The 21,201-nt window shown below is 38.9% G+C and overlaps 1 protein-coding gene across 6 annotated transcripts in view; it reads right to left on the bottom strand.

The window, feature by feature from the left end:
• Window positions 1-21,201, bottom strand: part of LOC133546053 (phospholipid-transporting ATPase IA-like) — a 441,030-nt gene that overhangs the window by 170,688 nt on the left and 249,141 nt on the right. For all 6 annotated transcript variants that reach the window (XR_009804972.1, XM_061891880.1, XM_061891879.1 and 3 more), the window contains one exon: window positions 1,006-1,070. Coding sequence is in view for 5 of the 6 variants with exons in the window: in XM_061891880.1 (XP_061747864.1) it covers window positions 1,006-1,070 (65 nt within the window). In the remaining variant the exon portion in view is untranslated. The remainder of the gene's footprint in view (window positions 1-1,005; window positions 1,071-21,201) is intronic.

Consider the following 21,201-nt stretch of genomic DNA (forward strand, 5'->3'; position numbering starts at 1 on the left):
TATTTTAAAGACTTGGTCTTTACTTGTTTATATAAATTTGTTTATTTTTTTACTTTGCTTCTTATAACTTTCAGAAAGAGAATTTTAGAGAAAAAATACAACCATAAAAATGATTTTAGGAATTTTAAGCACATATACCTTTTTACCTTTTAAATTCCTTCCTCTTCTTTCCTGACAATTTAAATCCATTTTCAAGTATTTTTTTTTTTTATTGTAAAGAATAATAAATACATTTTAATGTAATTCTTCATTTTAGCTTCTATTTTTTTCGACAAAGATTATTTGTGAAATATTTCTTCAAACTTATTATGATTAAAATTCAAAAAAGTTACTCTGGCAAATCTAGAAAACCTTTAGAATCAAATTTAAATCTTATTTCAAAGTATTTTGAATTTCTTTTAAAATTTTTGTTCTGGAAAATCTAGAAGAAATAATGATTTGTCTTTGTTAGAAATATAGCTTGGTCCAATTTGTTAAATATTCTAACAAAGTGCAGATTGGATTTCAACCTATTTAAAATATGTCATCAAAATTCAAAATTAATCAGGAAAAATTACTAATGAGGTTCCAAAAAATTATTTTAATTTTTTCAAAAAGATTCAAATCAACTAGTCTTTCTCTTCATTTTTTCCGGTTGAATTTTGAATTTTAAAGAGTCGAAATTGAAGATAAACTATGTTTCAAAATTTAATTTTCATTTTTTTCCTGTTTTCTCCTCTTTTAAACCATTCAATTAAGTGTTTTTTTCATTATTTATTCTCTACAAAAAACCTTCCGTAAAAGGAAAAAAATATATACGACATCAATACCCATTTTTTTTAATATATATAGATATAGATTTATTTATTAAAGGTAAATTGAGCAAATTGGCTATTTCTGGCAATTTATTTAAGTGTGTATCAAACTGGTAGCCCTTTGCATTAATCAGTACCCAAGAAGTAGCTCTTGGTTTCAAAAAGGTTGGTGACCCCTGCAGTAGATTGTTGAAAAATGTTGGATACTTACGTCGAGCGTGTCTTCATTTATCACCAGCATTCCCATATTTTTAGTCAGCAGCTTGCAGGAATGTCCTTTGGCAAGAAAAGAAAAACATAACTGTTATTCATGTCCACAACAAATGAGTATTGTAAATAAAGATCATTGATATCATAACAAGACTCGCTTATTTCATGGCACTTTTTAAAAGGCTACCGTGTCATGAAATAAACAAATAAAACCAAGACAATTGTTTGATATTTATACTCACAATTAAAACAAATCATATTTTAGTCATAAAAAAAGCCACTATACAAAGATTTGGTGCATTTGCAAACAGCTACAATGATGCACAAAGCAAACTATAACCTGCTAGCCAAGAATGTACAATTCTTCTCAACAAAAGAGGAGAAATATAATCTTAGACAAAAAATGTACTTAAAACATTTCTATGCACATAAAACACTTAAAACCTTTAGTATGTCAGTATGTGGAATTCCAATATGGAATGGATTTAGCAAAGAACTTAATGTACAAAACCCGTTTCCATATGAGTTGGGAAATTGTGTTAGATGTAAATATAAACGGAATACAATGATTTGCAAATCCTTTTCAACCCATATTCTGTTGAATATGCTACAAAGACAACATATTTGATGTTCAAACTCATGAATATATATATTTTTTGCAAATAATCATTAACTGTAGAAATTGATGCCAGCAACACGTGACAAAGAAGTTGGGAAACGTGGCAATAAATACTGATAAAGTTGAGGAATGCTCATTAAACACTTATATGGAACATCCCACAGGTGTGCAGGCTATTTGGGAACAGGTGGGTGCCATGATTGGGTATAAAATCAGCTTCCATGAAATGCTAAGTAATTCACAAACAAGGATGGGGTGAGGTACACCGCTTTGTAAGCAAATTGTCGAACAGTTTTTAGAACAATATTTTGTCAACGAGCTATTGCAAGGAATTTAGGGATTTTACCATCTAAGGTCCCGTAAAATCATCAAAAAGTTCAGAGAATCTGGAGAAATCACTGCACGTAAGCGATGATATTATGGACTTTTCATCCATCGGGCGGTACTGCATCAAAAACCGACATCAGTGTGTAAAGGATATCACCACACTTCATAAAACCACAGTCAGTAACTACAGTTGGTCGCTACACCTGTAAGTGCAAGTTAAAACTCTACTATGCAAAGCCAAACCCATGTATTAACAATATCCTGAAACACTGCCGGCTTGGCTGGGCCCGAGCTCATCTAATATGGACTGATGCAAAGTGAAAAGGTGTTCTGTGGCCTGACGAGTCCCCATTTCAAATTATATTCGGATACAGAGGACATGGTGTCTTCCAGAACAAAGAGGAAAATAACCATTCGGCGCATAGTTCAAAAGCCAGCATCTGTGATGGTATGGGGGTGTATTAGTGCCCAAGGCATGGGTAACTTACACATCTGTGAAGGCACCATAAATGCTGGAAGGTCCATACAGGTTTTGGAGCAACATATGTTGTCATCCAAGCAACGTTATCATGGACGGGTACTTTCCTGGCCCGCCTGCAGTCCAGACCTGTCTCCCATCGAAAATGTGTGGCGCATTATGAAGCGTAAAATACAACAGCGGAGACCCCAGACTGAAGCTCTACATAAAACAAGAATGGGAAAGAATTCTACTTTCAAAGCTTCAACAATTAGTTTCCTCAGTTCCCAAACGTTTATTGAGTGTTGTTAAAAGAAAAGGTGATGTAACACAGTGGTGAACATGCCCTTTCCCAACTACTTCTGCACGTGTTGCAGCCATGAAATTCTAAGTAAATTTTTATTTGCAAAAAAAAAATAAAGTTTATGAGTTTGAACATCAAATATCTTGTCTTTGTAGTGCATTCAACTGAATATGGGTTGAAAAGGATTTGCAAATTATTGATTTCCGTTTATATTTACATCTAACACAATTTCCCAACTCATATTGAAATGGGGTTTGTACTAATATGATTCAGTTTAAGAGACTGTTTAAAATACAAGTGTTTACAAAGTACAATGAAGAATTATAATAAATGTCTTGAACTTATTCAAAATTCCAGTCGTGGTCAAAAGTTTACATGCACTTGTAAAGAACATAATGTCATGGCTGTCTTGAGTTTCCAATCATTTCTACAACTCTTACTTTTTGTGATAGAGTGATTGGAGCACATACTTGTTGGTCACAAAAAACATTCATGAAGTTTGGTTCTTTTACGAATTTATTATGGGTCTACTGAAAATGTGAGCAAATCTGCTGGGTAAAAAGTATACATACAGCAATGTTAATATTTGCTTACGTGTCACTTGGCAAGTTTCACTGAATTAAGGCGCTTTTGGTAGCCATCCACAAGCTTCAAGCTTTTAATCCCAGGAACACCAAACCTACCGTCAAGCATGGTGGTGGTAGTATTATGCTCTGGGCCTGTTTTGCTGCCAATGGAACTGGTGCTTTACAGAGAGTAAATGGGACAATGGAAAAGGAGGATTACCTCCAAATTATTCAGGACAACCTAAAATTCATCAGCCTGGAGGTTGGGTCTTGGGCGCAGTTGGGTGTTCCAACAGGACAATGACCCCAAACACACGTCAAAAGTGGTAAAAATCGGGCAAGAATGAAGCTTTTAGAAGGGCCTTCCCAAAGTCCTGACCTAAACGTGTGGACAATGCTTAAGAAACAAGTCCATGTCAGAAAACCAACAAATTTAGGTGAACTGCACCAATTTTGTCAAGGTGTTATGATAATTATGTATTTACATTATCACACAACTTTATGTTTAAAGGCCTACTGAAATGAGATTTTCTTATTTAAACGGGGATAGCAGGTCCATTCTATGTGTCATACTTGATGTTTTCGCGATATTGCCATATTTTTGCTGAAAGGATTTAGTAGAGAACATCAACGTTAAAGTTCGCAACTTTTGGTCGCTAATAAAAAAGCATTGCCTTTACCGGAAGTAGCAGACAATGTGCGTGTGACGTGACGGGTTGTGGAGCTCCTGACATCTGAACATTGTTTACAATCATGGCCACCAGCAGCAAGAGCGATTCGGACCAAGAAAGCTACAATTTCCCCATTAAGTTGAGCGAGGATGAAAGATTTGTGGATGAGGAAAGTTGGAGTGAAGGACTAGAGGAAAAAAAAAAAAGGGCAGTGGGAGCGATTCAGATGTTATTAGACACATTTACTAGGATAATTCTGGAAAATCCCTTATCTGCTTATTGTGTTACTAGTGTTGTAGTGAGATTATACTGTCGACCCTGAAAGGTGGAAGGGTGTGTGTGTGTGTCTCTGAGGGAAGCCACGCAGCTGCCTCATTGACAGGTGCATGAGGAACGACGCAAGCTCCGCTCATGTCTACGGTAAGCGCCGACTTATTACCACAATTTTCTCACCAAAACCTGTGGTCGAGAATCATGTTCGCTTGACCGCTCTGTTCCAAAGTAAAGCTTCACCGTCGGGAACGTAAACAATGAAACACCGGCTGTGTTTGTGTTGCTAAAGGCAGCCGCAATACACCGCTGCCCACCTACATCTTTCTTCTTTGACGTCTCCATTATCAATTGAACAAATTGCAAAAGATTCAGCAACACAGATGTCCAGAGTACTGTGTAATTATGCGATTAATTCCGCGACGTTTTCAACAGGATACTTCGCGCGAAATTTAAAACTGCAATTTAGTCAACTAAAAAGGCCGTATTGGCATGTGTTGCAATGTTAATATTTCATCATTGATTTATAAACTATCAGACTGCGTGGTCGCTAGTAGTGGGTTTCAGTAGGCCTTTAATTCATATGTTAATTATCCTAAATTAAAAAAAAACAAAAACTCCCTACTGTACATAACTATGAATTGGTTGCCATCATCCATGCATTTGTCAAAGACATCGGTTGAAAAACGCAAGCGGTTCGGAGCCGATGTCTCGGGACATGACTGACGAGTTTTGCTTTACAAAGGCTTGTCAGCTTCCTGTTTGAACAGGGAAGTCGCGGCGGGCAAGTTACCTAACATTACTCTCTCGGGAGCCCTCCGAGCTACCGGCTTGGAAAGATGCTCAGGGTCGCCGGCAAGACGGTGGAAGGAAGGGATAAATGTCCCCTTAGAGACCAAGTGGGCTGGTTAAAAGGAGAATGTCTGCACTAAAAAGCATCAATCTAGCGCAGGGGTAGGGAACCTATGGCTGGCGAGCCAGATGTGGCTCTTTTGATGACTGCATCAAGACATTGCTTAACACGATAAGTAATAAATAATTCCACTTGTAATCACAGTGCTCAAAATAATGTTCAAAATATAAAACATTCTCATTCATTTTTAATCCATCCATCCGTTTTCTACCGCACCTGTTCAAGAAGTTTCATTAATGGCAAGAAGTCATTTATTTATTATTGGTTAGTGTCGGGCTTGCCCTCCTGGGGGGTTTTCAGACCACCAAGCACCACCATGAGAGCCTGTTTCAGGGTTACAATATTGTTTTATTTTTCAATAAGTCTGTCAGTTGCTTTATCCGGTACAAGTTTATTCACAAAACCATATAACAACTGCAATAGTGGTGAATGTCATCACTTAAAGATGTTGGTACGTGAAAGGGTCCCCCAAATAAGCTAAAAGAAGCTTTTAACAGGACAATATATACATGGAAAGATTAAACATGGTAGCAAGCACAACAACAAAAAACAAAACGCTATTTGATAACCACAAGATAATAGTACTAAAGCAAGCATACACATACATACATTCATTCATTCAACCATGCAAAACCCAACACTAGTCTACCCCACATGAGGCATTAAAGATAGGTGGTTAATAGGTAAGTTTTCAGTTTCTTCTTGAAGTTGGAGAATGGATACAACATTTTGAGGCTCTCATTAAGCTGCTTCCAAAACGTTGGTCCCCTGCATACGACACTGCGAGCGGTACAAGCCAGTAAACTATGTTTACCTGATATCAGATGGGGATGGTAGATAGGAACCAAGCTACAGAGCCTAAGAGTCAGCCTGTAAATGACTTGATAGGTTAAACAAGCATTTTGATAAATATTGAACTCTGTCAGTCTTAAGAGATGATATTTATGAAATAGATGACGAGTGAGGGCATTAAACTTGGACCGTGACAGGGCCCGTATGATTTTCTTTTGCATGGATTCTAATTTAAGAAGGTAGGTAGGGAAGGTGTTACACCAGATGATATTACAGTAGTTTAGATGTGGTTCAAAGAGAGTTTTTTATAAGGCAGGGGTCGGGAACCTTTTTGGCTGAGAGAGCCAAAAAGTCAAATATTTTAAAATGTATTTCCGTAGGAGCCATATAATATTTTTTTAACACTGAACACAACTAAATGTGTGCATTATTAAGTAAGACCAACATTTCTAGAGTATAATAGGTCTCTTATTCTTTGTAATAACATTGTTATTCTGAAGCTAACTGTGGAGGGGGCGTGGCCTGTGGGCTTGCAGTGAACTGGGGTGTGCCAGGACCGGCTTCTAAATCAGCGACAGGTGCGTAGACGGCCCACCTGGGCCTTGTAATCTAATCACCTGTCACTCTGTTATAAGCTCCCTCCATCAGTGTGTGAATGTGTGTGTGAATGGGTAAATGTGGAAGTAGTGTCAAAGCGCTTTGAGTACCTTGAAGGTAGACAAGCGCTATACAAGTACAACCCATTTATTTATTTATTTATTTATAATCAGCAGCCAGGAGGAGAGACGGGGTTGGGGCTGTAGCCAGAGCGTGAGCGAAAATGAAAGAGAATAATACAATTGCTGGAAAGCAACTGAGGGACTTACTGAAAAATAAAACAATATTGTAACCCTGAAAAAGGCTCTCATGTCGGTGCTTGGTGGTCTGAAGAACCCCCAGGAAGGCAAGCCCCACACTAACAAACAAATAAATAACTTCTTACCATAGGGGCGGCATAGCTCGGTTGGTAGAGTGGCCGTGCCAGCAACTTGAGGGTTGCAGGTTCGATTCCCGCTTCCGCCCTCCTAGTCACTGCCGTTGTGTCCTTGGGCACGGCACTTTACCCACCTGCTCCCAGTGCCACCCACACTGGTTTAATTGTAACTTAGATATTGGGTTTCACTATGTAAAGCGCTTTGAGTCACTAGAGAAAAGCGCTATATAAATATAATTCACTTCACTTCACCATTTACGCAACTTCTTGAACAGGTGCGGTAGAAACGGATGGATGGATTAAAAATGCATGAGAATGTTTTATATTTTGAACATTATTTTTAACACTGTGATTACATGTGGAATTATTCATTATTTATCGTGTTAAGCAATGTCAGCTCAGATTTATCCGAGAGCCAGATGCAGTCATCAAAAGAGCCACATCCGGCTCGCGAGCCATAGGTTCCCTACCCCTGGTATAAGGTAAGTAGAGCATAAAGAGGAAGATAATGACGAAGGTGAAAGAACAGGCCAACATATTTGGATAATTCGTTTAACAGATGGCTAATGTGACTTTTAAAATTGAGGTATTCGTCAATGATGACCCCCAGGAATTTTGTGGAGTATACTCTCTGTATTTCCTGCCCATTAATGTTGATATGGCAGTGCTCAGTATTTGTCCGTTTTTTATAAGAACGAAATAGAATAACATTTGTTTTATTTACATTAAGTGAGAGCTTATTGCATTCAAACCAGGAATCCACTTTCACAAGCTCTGAATTGACAGTTACTTGTGGATTGTGTAGTGAACAAATTTGTGTCATCAGCAAAAATTATTTCATGAAAAGTTTCGGAGGAGTTTACGAAATCATTTATGTATAGGATAAAAAGGAGAGGCCCCAAGATAGATCCCTGGGGAACCCCATCATTTATGGTCATACAGGGTGAGTTGTGATCATTGACGAATACACATCGGTAAGAACGGGACCAATCAAAAGGTATTGATTGATTGATACTTTTATTAGTAGATTGCACAGTACAGTACATATTCCGTACAATTGACCACTAAATGGTAACACCCGAATAAGTTTTTCAACTTGTTTAAGTCGGGGTCCACGTTAATCAATTCATGGTACAAATATATACTATCAACATAATAGTCATCACACAAGTTAATCATCATAGTATGTACATTGAATTAGCATTATTTACAATCCAGGGGGTGGGATGAGGAGCTTTGGTTGATATCAGAACTTCAGTCATCAACAATTGCATCAACAGAGAAATGTGGACATTGAAACAGTGTAGGTCTTATTTAGTAGGATATGTACAGCCAGCAGAGAACATAGTGAGTTCACATAGCATAAGAACAAGTATATACATTAGAAGTACATTTGAGTTGTTTATAATCCGGGGAGATGGGATGTGAATGGAGGAGGGTATTAGTAAAGTGTTGAAGTTGCCTGGAGGTGTTGTTTTAGAGCGTTTATGAAGGAATATAGAGATGCACTTCCTTTTATACCTGTTGGGAGTGCATTCCACATTGATGTGGCATAGAAAGAGAATGAGTTAAGACCTTTGTTAGATCGAAATCTGGGTTTAACGTGGTTTGTGGAGCTCCCCCTGGTGTTGTGGTTATGGCGGTCATTGTCGTTAAGGAAGTAGTTTGACATGTACTTCGGTATCAGGGAGGTGTAGCGGATTTTATAGACTAGGCTCAGTGCAAGTTGTTTTACTCTGTCCTCCACCCTGATTGAGGTGTGATCTGGGGTGGAGGTTTAAAAGTACCCCTCTGACACCATAGTGATATAGCTTGTACAATAAGATCTCAAAGTCTATTGTGTCAAAGACCTTGGATAGATCCAAAAAAATGCCAATACCGCATTTTCCTTCTTTAATACAGTCATTGACCTTTTCCAAGAGGTCAAGTATAGCCATACAGGTGGGGATTTTTTTACGAAAACCATATTGGGAGGGGACAATGATATTTAGTTTTTCTAGAAAGCCATTCAGTCGGTTATACACCACTTTGTCAAATATTTTTGAAAATGTTGGTAAAATTGAAATTGGCCTATAATTGTTCATATTATTTGTATCACCTGATTTAAAAATTGGGATTACTTTTGCCACTTTGGACATTTTGGGTACAATACCAGTACTAAGTGACAGGTTTATACAGTGACAAAGAGGATTTGTGATCACATTTGTTATGGCTTTCAAGATTTTGCTACATATGTGAGTGTGAATGTTGTCTATCTGTGTTGGCCCTGCGATGAGGTGGCGACTTGTCCAGGGTGTACCCTGCCTTCCGCCCGATTGTAGCTGAGATAGGCGCCAGCGCCCCCCGCGACCCCGAAAGGGAATAAGCAGTAGAAAATGGATGGATGGATGGATCCCGTCCACTCCAGCTGTATGTGACGACTTTAGGTCCATAATGATCCATAAAGCTCATTGATGTCAGTTGGCTGCATGAAAAAGGAACCAGGGTAGCTGCCTCTTAAAGGGGAACATTATCACCAGACCTATGTAAGCGTCAATATATACCTTGATGGTGCAGAAAAAAGACCATCTATTTTTTTAACCGATTTCCGAACTCTAAATGGGTGAATTTTGAAGAATTAAACGCCTTTCTGTTTATCGCTCTGGAGGCGATGACGTCAGAATGTGATGTCGCCGAGGTAACACACCCGCCATTTTCATTTTCAATGCATTACAAACACCGGGTCTCAGCTCTGTTATTTTCCGTTTTTTTGACAATTTTTCGGAACCTTGGAGACATCATGCCTCGTCGGTGTGTTGTCGGAGGGTGTAACAACACTAACAGGGAGGGATTCAAGTTGCACCACTGGCCCGAAGATGCTAAAGTGGCAAGAAATTTGCCGCCAGACCCCATCGAATGTGCCAGAGTGTCTCCACATTTTGCTAATGCAGACCTGGCACAAAGATGTCTGGATAACCTGCAAATGCATTTGCAATGATAGTCAACGAAATCACAAAGGTGAGTTTTGTTGATGTTGACTGCCAGCTAATCGATGCTAACATGCTACGCTAATCGATGCTAACATGCTATTTACCGGCGGTGCTAAAGCAGACATGGCACAGAGATGTATGGATAACCTGTAGATGCATTTGCAACTATATTACGTTTCCTTCCACCCACATTTAATGCGAAAAAAACACTTACCAATCGACGGATTTAAGTTGCTCCAGTGTCAAAAGATGTGAAAGTCCTGATCGTTTGGTCCGCACATTTTACCGGGGATGCTAACGCAGCTATTCGGCCATGCTATGGCTATGAATAGCGTCAATAGCTATTCGCTCAATAGCTTCAGTTTCTTCTTCAATACTTTCATACTCCAACCATCTGTTTCAATACATACGTAATCTGTTGAATCGCTTAAATCGCTGAAATCCGAGTTTGAATCCGAGCTAATGTCACTATATCTTGCTGTGGTATTCGCCATTGTTCGTTTACATTGGCAGCACTGTGTGACGTCACAGGGAAATGGCCAGTGTCTTCGCAGAGAGCGAAAATAAGGCACTTTAAAGCTTTATTTAGGGATATGCCGAGACCGGTAAAATTTTGAAAAAAACTTCAAAAAATACAACAAGCCACTGGGAACTGATATTTATTGTTTTTAACCCTTTTGAAATTGTGATAATGTTCCCCTTTAAAAATTCTTTATAGGAATACCCTGGAGGTTGACTTATTTTACCTGATAGGTTTTCCCCAATGTAAGCAAAAAAGGTATTAAAACTATTGGCAAGATCAGCCCTATTTCACCCTGTATCCAGAACAACAGTGGCCTTATATCCCTTTACAGCAGGGGTCTCAAACACGCGGCCCGCGAGACGTTATTGTGCGGCCCGCACCATAATGTGAAAATTTAATGATGGTGCGGCCCGCGAGTTTTATTAGAATGCCGCTTTACAGCTTCATACTCGATTTTTCCGGGAGACTACCAATTATCAGTGCCCCTCCAGGGGTAATCACTCTCCCGAATTTCACCCAAACAACAATATTAAGGAGTGACCCTGCCAGTCCAGCCACATGTTGTATTTGACGTCCGTAGACGCAATTAGCGACTGCAAGAGATAGTTGATCAACAGCCATACAGGTCACACTGAGGGTGGCCGTATAAACAACTTTAACACTGTTACAAATATGTGCCAAACTGTGAACCCACACCAAACAAGAATGACAAACACATTTTGGGAGAACATCCGCACCGTAACACAACATAAACACAACAGAACAAATACCCAGAATCCCATGCAGCCCTAACGCTAAAGGGCTACAATATACACCCCCACCCCTCCCGACCCCGGCCCCTATTGTAGTCTGGAAGAGTTAGGGCTGCATAAGTCTGCAGAAGCATCATAAAATATGTAACTGGGCCGGCACACTGTTTGTATGGTGGAAAAGGACGAGACGGCAGGTTGTAGAGGTGGCTAAAGGCAGTGCCATCACGGCACGCCCTTAATATTTTTGTCCGGGTGAAAACCCGGGAGAATGATTGCCCTGGGAAGTTGTCCCGGGAAAGCCCTGATATTCGGGTGTTTCCCGGAAAGATTGCGAGAGTTGGCAAGTATGTCGCCAGGGCGGAAACGCCATTCAAAGAAGGTGAATTCATTAAAAAGTGCAAGTTTGATTTTTTTAAGAAATCTTTTCTTGCGGCCCAGCCTCACCCAGTTTCTGCATCCAGTGGCCCCCAGGTGAATTGAGTTTGAGACCCCCGCTTTACAGCAATTCTAATTTTCTCTTTCGTTCTCGCTCGCACTCTGGGTCCAGCCCCGCCCCGTCTCTCCTCCGGGCTGCTGCTTATAGCGATTAGATAACAAGGCCCAGGTGAGCAGTCTACGCACCTGTCGCTGATTTCGAGGCCGGTCCTGGCACTCCAGAGTTCGCTGCAGGCCCGCAGGCCACGCCCCCTCCAGTTAGCTTCAGAATAACAATGTTATTACAAAGAATAAGAAACCTATTATACTCTAGAAATATTGCTCTTACTTAAAAATGTACGCGTTTAGTTGTGTTCAGTGTTAAAAAAAATATTATACGGCTCTTACGGAAATACATTTTAAAATATTTGGCTTTTTAGCTCTCTCAGCCAAAGAGGTTCCCGACCCCTGAGCTAGCGGCTTAACCACTTCCACAATTTCCTCCTATCTAGAAACAAATTGCCGGTCCTTAAAGGGGGTTACCACAGACCCTATATTCTACCCGGTGAAACCCAGATAAGGCTACACATAAAAACAGAGGTAACATGAGTCAAAAACCAAACAGGACTGGGTTCGAGCACAGGCCCGTTGTTTTCTTACTGAAACCCACTACTACCGACCACGCAGTCTGATAGTTTATATATCAATGATGAAATATTAACATCGCAACACATGCCAATACGGCCTTTTTAGTTTACTAAATTACAATTTTTAATTTCCCGCGGAGTTTCTTGTTGAAAACGTCGCAGAATGATGACGCGTGTTTGTGACGTCTCAGGTTGTAGCGGACATATTAGCCCAGCACCACACACGGCTAAAAGTAGTCTCTTTTCATCGCATAATTACACAGTAATTTGGACATCTGTGTTGCTGAATCTTTTGCAATTTGTTCAATTAATAATGGAGACTATAAAGAAGAATGCTGTTGGTGGAAAGCGGTGGATTGCAGCTGCCTTTAGCACCGAAACACAGCCGGTGTTTCTTTGTTTGTTGTGAAGCATAAGACAGAGCGGTCAAGCGAACATGTTTCTCTACGTCAACCAGCAAGTTTTTGGATGGGAAAATTGTGATATTAAGTCGGCTCTTACCGGAGACTTCAGTGGAATATGCGGCCTCCTCCTGCAGCTCAAAAAGGCAGCTGTGATCTTGGCTCCTCGGCTTCTCTCAGAGACACTGGCATTCCCCGCAGCCATCCGACTTTCAGGTATGACTTTATAATCTCACTAAAACACTATTAACACAATAAGCAGATAAGGGATTTTCCAGAATTATCATAGTAAATGTTTCTCATTACAATCGAAATGCTCCCACAGCCAGCCAACTGGAGCAGTCGCCTTTTTAAAAAAATTTTTATTGCTTCACTCTAACTTTCCTCATCCACAAATCTTTCATCCTCGCTCAAATTAATGGGTAAATCGTCGCTTTCTCGGTCCGAATAGCTCTTGCTGCTGGAGGCTATGATTATAAACAATGTGAGGAGCCCTACAACTCGTGACGTCACTTACGGTACAGGCAAGGCTTTTTTATTAGCGACCAAAAGTTGAACTTTATCATTGATGTTCTCTACTAAATCCTTTCAGCAAAAATATGGCAATATTAAAGTTAAAGTACCAATGATTGTCACACCCATATTAGATGTGGCAAAATTTTTCTCTGCATTTGACCCATCACCCTTGATCACCCCCCTGGGAGGTGAGTATTGCGAAATGATCAAGTATGACACATAGAATGGACCTGCTATCCCCGTTTAAATAAGAAAATCTCATTTCAGTAGGCCTTTAAGTCCAAAACAACGAAAAACGTGTGGCAGACGTCTCAACGCCGACTCGGCGACGACCCCCGTTTCCGTGTTTACCTTCGGCTCCTTTGACGGCTGCAGAATGTTACATTCCCGGCCATGGCCCCCGCGGGACTTAAAAGGAATGCGCAACAACGATATTCGTTTCAAGGCCCGCCTCTGCTGTTGCAGCAATTAGAGTGTTGCGACATTTGACCCGCAGAGGGCGCCGAAGTTACCATAAACTACACACACCTCAAACTCCAGGGAGCCAAAGCTGGAAGAAATAAAAGTTAAAAAGTACCAATAATTGTAATCCACACACTAGGTGTGGCAAAATTATTCTCTGCATTTGACCCATCACCATTGATCACCCCCTGGGAGGTGAGGGGAGCAGTGAGCAGCAGCGGTGGCCGCGCCCGGGAATCATTTTTGGTGATTCAACCCCCAATTCCAACCCTTGATGCCGGTAATGGGTCCCTTTTTTATAGTCTTTGGTATGACTCGGCCGGGGTTTGAACTCACAACCTACCGATCTCAGGGCAGACCCACTAACCACTAGGCCACTGTCCGGATTACCTCCAAATTTCATAGTCCCATTTACACTTTGTAAAGCACCAGTTCCATTGGCAGCAAAACAGGCCCAGAGCATTATACTACCGCCACCATGCCTGACGGTAGATTTGGTGTTCGTGGGATTAAAAGCCTCACCTTTTCTCCTCCAAACATATGGGTGGGTTTTGTGGCCCTAACAGTTCAATTTTTTGTTCCATGTGACCACAGAACATTCCTCCAGAAGGTCTTATCTTTGTCCATGTGATCAGCAGCCAACTTTAGACATGCCTTAAGGTGTCGCGACTAGAGCAAGGGCTTCCTTTCATGCATGGTAGCCTCTCAGTCCATGGCAATGCAAAACAAGCTAGACTGTGGACACTGACACCTGTGTTCCAGCAGCTACCAATTCATTGCAGACCTGCTTTTTGGTGGTTCTCGGTTAACTCTTGATCATCCTGACCAATATTCTCTCAGCAGAAGGTGATAACTTGTGTTTTCTTCCTGATTGTGGCAATGACAAAACTGTGCCATGCACTTAATACTTTCGAACAATTGTCTGCACAGTTGCTCTTGGGACCTTTGAAATGGCTCCAAGTGACTTTCCTGACTTGTTCCAAGTCAATGATTCGATTTTTTAAATCTGTGCTGAGTTCCTTTGACTTTCCCATTGTCGCGTTTGGTTTCAGATGGAACAAAAACATGACTGTATATGAGCCATAAAATCAACCAGATTACATTGATTCTGAGGAAATGTCATACCTTCATAAAAGTGAAAGATTCTGCTATTTTTTTTTTACCCATATTGAGCATTAAAGTAGTTTCAAATAAAACCGGTGTTCCATGAACAAATATGTCAGTAATCCAATGTATTTTATGGTGGGATTCAATGCATTAATTAATTCAACATTTTATTGTACTCTTGTGCAGCTTTAAGATTAACAATACACACGTACTCTTTGGATCCAGAAGGGACCTGCTCACAATACTAGATTGCGTAGTCAGCAATAAAACATTTTTTTTTTTAACTTTTTTAATGCTGAAAACAACTCCAGATTCCTTTATTAGTATATATATAAAAGTTATACATATTTATAGTTTTCTTTTTTACTTTTTCAATGCTAAAAACCACTTCAGATCTATCTTTTGATATAGAAAGTTACCTTCTTATAGTTTTCTTTTTTTGACTTTAATGCTAAAAAAAAACCTCCAGATCTATCTATTGGTATAAAAAAAGTTTTTTGTTTTGTTTTCTTTCTTTTACTTTTTCAATGCTAAAAACAACTTCCGATCTATCTATTGATATAAAAAGAAGTTATTTTTTACGTTTTTTTTACTTTTTCAATGCTAAAAACAACTTCGAATCTATCCATTGATATACAAAGTTACCTTTTTATAGTTTTCTTTTTTTTTTTTTTTTTACTCTAATGCTAAAAAAAGCCTTCAGATCTATCTATTGGTATAAAAAAAAGTTGTTTTTTTTTTGTTTTCTTTCTTTTACTTTTTCAATGCTAAAAACAACTTCCGATCTATCTGTTGATATAAAAAGAAGTTATTTTTTTTACGGTTTTCTTTTTCTACTTTTTCAATGTTAAAAACAACTTCAGATCTATCTTTTGATATACAAAGTTACCTTTTTATAGTTTTCTTTATTTGACTTTAATGCTAATAAAAAAACCTCCAGATCTACCAATTGGTATAAAAAAAGTTTTTTTTGTTTTCTTTCTTTTACTTTTTCAATGCTAAAAACAACTTCAGATCTATCTATTGATATAAAAAGAAGTTATTTTTTACGGTTTTCTTTTTCTACTTTTTCAATGTTAAAAATAAATTCAGATCTATTGATATACAAAGTTACCTTTTTATAGTTTTCTTTTTTTTTTTTTACTTTAATGCTAAAAAAAACCCTCTAGATCCATCTATTGGTATAAAAAAAGTTATTTTTTTTGTTTTCTATTTTTACTTTTTCAATGCTAAAAACAACTTCAGATCTATCTATTGATATACAAAGTTACCTTTGAATAGTTTCCTTTTTTTTTTTACTTTTATGCTAAAAAAAACCTCCAGATCTATCTATTGGTATGAAAAAAAGATTGTTTTTTTGTTTTATTTTTTTATTTGATCAATGCTAAAAAAAACTTCAGATCCATCTATTGGTATAAAAGGAAGTTTAATTTACAGTTTTCTTTTTCTACTTTTTCAATGGTAAAAATAACTTCAGATCTATCTATTAAAATAAATTTACCTTTTCATATATTTTTTTACTTTTTTAATGCTAAAAAACACAGTTCTATCTATTTATATTATAAAAGTTGTAATGTGGTATTTGTTTTATGTTTTATGGACTTTAATAAACTTTTGTTTGTTTTTTAATGGGAAATTGCAAAATATGCAATATTTCAACAAAAAAAAATGTAACAATAAATATATTTTTTTTATCTTGTTTTTACTTTAATGCTAAAAACAACTCCAGATCTATCAATTGGAATAAAAAGCTACCTTTTTATAGTTTTATGTTTTTTTTACTCATTTAATGCTAAAAACAACTTCAGATATATCTGTTTTTCTGCTAAGGGGACAGGATGATTGATCCGTGTTAAGGAAAGAATGAATGGGGCCATGTATCGTGAGATTTTGAGTAAAAACCTTCCATCAGTGAGAGCTTTGAATGGTTGACCAAATACTTATTTTCCACCATAATTTACAAATAAATTCTTTAAAATTCCTACAATGTGAATTTTTCACATTCTGTCTCTCACAGTTGAAGTGTACCTATGATGAAAATTACAGACCTCTGTCATCATTTTAAGTGGGAGAACTTGCACAATCGGGAGCTGACTAAATACTTTTTTGCCCCACTGTATAAACGGAATACAATGATTTGCAAATCATTTTCAAACCATATTCAGTTGAATATGCTACAAAGACAACATATTTGATGTTAAAACTCAAAATTTTTTTTCTGCAAATAATCATTAACTTTAGAATTTGATGCCAGCAACACCTGACAAAGAAGTTGGGAAAGGTGGCAATAAATACTGATAAAGTTGAGGAATGCTCCTCATACACTTATTTTCCACTATAATTTTAAAATAAATTATTTAAAATTCCTACAATGTGAATTCCTGGATTTTTTTCCACATTCTGTCTCTCACAGTTGAAGTGTACCTATGATGAAAATTACAGACCTCTGTCATCATTTTAAGTGGGAGAACTTGCACAATCGGCGGCTGACTAAATACTTTTTTTGCTCCATCTAACACAATTTCCCAACTCATATGGAAACGGGGTTTGTAGAAAACTCCACATTTAACCAAGACTTCTCTCATCCCTGAGCCTGCCTCCTCGTCACGAGTACTAGTTTTCCATAAATCCTGACAGCGGGCACTTTGCTGCCACTGAGGTCTGCTGGCTCCGACCTGTCCCAGCGTTCCCAACTTTGGACCAACGGCGCTGGGAACGCGTCCCAGAACAAACAGCGCGGCGAGCCAGCCACTCAGATGCCTTCAGACCCACTCTTGTGCGTTACGGCGCGACAGCGCCAGATGAGCGCCGCCTTCAAATAATGGCGGGTATTTACGGCGCAGGTTGAATCAAAAAAAAAAAAAAAAAAAAAACGCCGTTGAGTTGAGTCAACACAGCTGGCTCCGGCGTGATTTACGCCGGGCTGTGCCAAGAGTGGCGTTTGGGTGGCACGAGTGAGGCGAGCGCGATCACGTTTCAGTCTGGAAAAATTATAAAAATGAAAGTCAATATTTTTGACGTGAACGAAGCAAAAGTGGAGCCGACGTGTGGGCACAAAGGGCTGATTGAGAGCGCTGCAATGAAGCTATGGCCGCTCCAGATATCCTTTTTCCTGCAGTCATTTTTTTTTCACCGAGCGGGAGTGTGGCCCCAAATGTTCTGCAAGAGTCAGTCATTTGCACTTCTAACACATTCTGTGAGACCAAAAGGCCCCGAGGGCAGGCAGACACGACTGCCTGTGTACATATGCATGTTATTTACTTCACGTCAGGAAGGGGGGGGGGGGGGCTCACATAGCTTGTCTTTTTACTTTTAACCTTGGAAAGATTTTAATATCAGGTTTAACACGTGCGCCATAAACGGAGGGCCCCCTCAGCTTCAAGTCTTTACGTAAGAACCACAATGAATGCAGTTTGGTCGGCACGGTACGTCACCTCACATTAGGACTTTAATGTATTGAACCTGCTTAAAGGCCTACTGAAACCCACTACTAGCGACCACGCAGTCTGATAGTTTATATATCAATGATGAAATATTAACATTGCAACACATGCCAATACGGCCTTTTTAGTTTACTAAATTGCAATTTTAAATTACCCGCGGAGTTTTTTGTTGAAAACGTCGCGGAATGATTACGCGTGCGATTGGTACCGGGCCGCAGAATAATTTTTTATTCATTTTTATTTAAAAAAAAAAATATAACATAAGAAACACAATATAAACTTACAATTATTGCACCAACCACAAAAATCTCCCTTTTTCATGACAAAAACGTCGCTTTTTCATGACAAAGAAAAAAATAAAAATAAAAATAAAAAAAGATCCCACCCCCGAGCCGCGGGACAAATTAATAAGGATACAAAATGTTGGGGACCACCGGGCCGCGTATTGTGCTGCTAGAGGTGAAATTCTTGGACCGGCGCAAGACGGACGAGAGCGAAAGCATTTGCCAAGAATGTTTTCATTAATCACCGATTGGTACCGGGCCGCAGAATAATATTTTTTAAATTTTTATCAAAAAAATAAATAAATAAATAAAATAAAAATAGTTTTTTTTTGTTTTGTTTATTAAATCAACATAAAAAACACAATATACACTTACAATTAGTGAACCAACTACAAAAACCTCCCTTTTTCATGACAAAATCGTCCCTTTTTCATGACAAAGAAAAAAATAAAAAATAAAAAAAATAAAAAATAAAAATGGATCCCCCCCGGGCCGCGGGACAAATTATTAAGCGTTGTCCGGTCCGCGGATACAAAAAGGTTGGGGACCACTGCTCTACAGCAGTGGTCCCCAACGGCCCGGGCCGCAGAATATTTTTTTATAAATTTTTATTTAAAAAAAAATATATATATATTTATTGTTTTTTATTAAATCAACATAAAAAACATAATATACACTTACAATTAGTGAACCAACCACAAAAAACTCCCTTTTTCATGACAAAGAAAAAAAAAAGAAAAAAAAAAAAAGGACCCCACCCCCCCGGGCCGCGGGACAGATTATTAAGCGTTGACCGGGCCGCGTATTGTGCCGCTAGAGGTGAAATTCTTGGACTGGCGCAGGACGGATGAGAGCGAAAGCATTGGATAAGAATGTTTTCATTAATCAACGATTGGTACCGGGCCGCATACATATTTATTTAAAAAAAAAAAAAAAAATTAAAAAAAAAAAATGTTGTTTTTTTTGTTGATTAAATCAACATAAAAAACACAATATACACTTACAATTAGTGAACCAACCACAAAAACCTCCCTATTTCATGACAAAAACGTCCCTTTTTCATGACAAAGAAAAAAAAAAAAAAAAAAAAAGGATCCCCCCAGCCCCCGGGCCGCGGGACAAATTATTAAGCGTTGACCGTGCCGCGGATACTAAAAGGTTGGGGACCACTGCTGTAGAGGACATATTAGCGCAGCACCATTTGTGGCTAAAAGTCGTCTCTTTTCATCGCATAATTACACAGTATTCTGGACATCTGTGTTGCTGAATCTTTTGCAATTTGTTCAATTAATAATGGAGAAGTCAAAGTAGAAAGATGGAGGTGGGAAGCTTTTAGCCTTTAGCCACACAAACACACGGTGATTCCTTGTTTAAAACTCCCGGACGTGAAGCTTTACTACGGATCAGAGCGGTCAAGTGAACATGGATACCCGACCACTTGTCAACCGGCAGGTTTCGGTGAGAAAATTGTGGTAAAAAGTCGTCTCTTACGGGAGATGCAGCTGCCGTCGACTTCCCTCAGACACTGGTGTCAACACACCCGTGGACAAACCCTTCCGACTATCAAGTGCTATTTAGGGATGGCATGGTGTAGTGGGTAGAGCGGCCATGCCAGAAACCTGAGGGTTGCAGGTTCGCTTCCCACCTATTGACATCCAAAAAAGCACTGTCGTTGTGTCCTTGGGCAGGACACTTCACCCTTTGCCCCCGGTGCCGCTCACACTGGTGAATGAATGATAGGTGGTGGTCGGAGGGGCCGTAGGCGCAAACTGGTAGCCACGCTTCCGTCAGTCTACCCCAGGGCAGCTGTGGCTACGGATGTAGCTTACCACCACCAGGTGTGAATGAATGATGGGTTCCAACTTCTCTGTGAGCGCTTTGAGTATCTAACAATAGAAAAGCGCGATATAAATCTAATCCATTATTATTATTATTTAATCTTACTAAAACACTAGCAACACAATAGAAAGATAAGGGATTTCCCAGAATTATCCTAGTAAATGTGTCTAAAAACATCTGAATCCGTCCCAATGCAATCGCCTTTTTTTTTTTATTACTTAATTTTTTTTCTTTTTGTACTCCTTCGCTATCAATATCATCATCCACGAATCTTTCAGCCTCACCCAAATGGGGAAATTGTCGTTTTCTCAGTCCCAATAGCTCTTGCAGCTCTCCCGTCCAAAAGCAGAACCTAGTAACTCACTCCTAGAAATACCATTGAGATACTAGGTTTTTCTGTTGTATCTACGTGGTTATGTGGTAGTTGCTAGGTCCTGCCTTGCGCGTAACAGCTTACTTACGGAACAAATGACATTATCGCATACACTAATGTAAAGCATATCACCTAGTAACTCCAAAATTGTTATTAGCTCAGTTTTGAACAAAATTGAGTTACTTGGTTTTGCCTTTGGACGGGAGAGCTGGAGGCTCCCATTACAAACAATGTGAGGACGTGAGGAGCTATCACACTTGTGATGTCATCATCTGCTACTTCCGGTACAGGCGAGGCTTTTTTATTAGCGATCAAAAGTTGCAAACTTTATCGTCGATGTTCTCTACTAAATCCTTTCAGCAAAAATATGGCAAACATTGCGAAATGATCAAGTATGACACATAGAATGGACCTGCTATCCCCGTTTAAATATGAAAATCTCATTTCAGTAGGCCTTTAATGACTATTTGCAAAAAAAAATGAAGTTTCTCAGTTGGAACATTAAATATCTTGTCTTTGCAGTCTATTCAATTGAATATAAGTTGAAAAGGATTAACAAATCATTGCATTCTGTT

This window comes from Nerophis ophidion, linkage group LG29 (assembly GCF_033978795.1).
Source record: "Nerophis ophidion isolate RoL-2023_Sa linkage group LG29, RoL_Noph_v1.0, whole genome shotgun sequence".
Classification (NCBI taxonomy): Eukaryota; Metazoa; Chordata; class Actinopteri; order Syngnathiformes; family Syngnathidae; genus Nerophis; species Nerophis ophidion.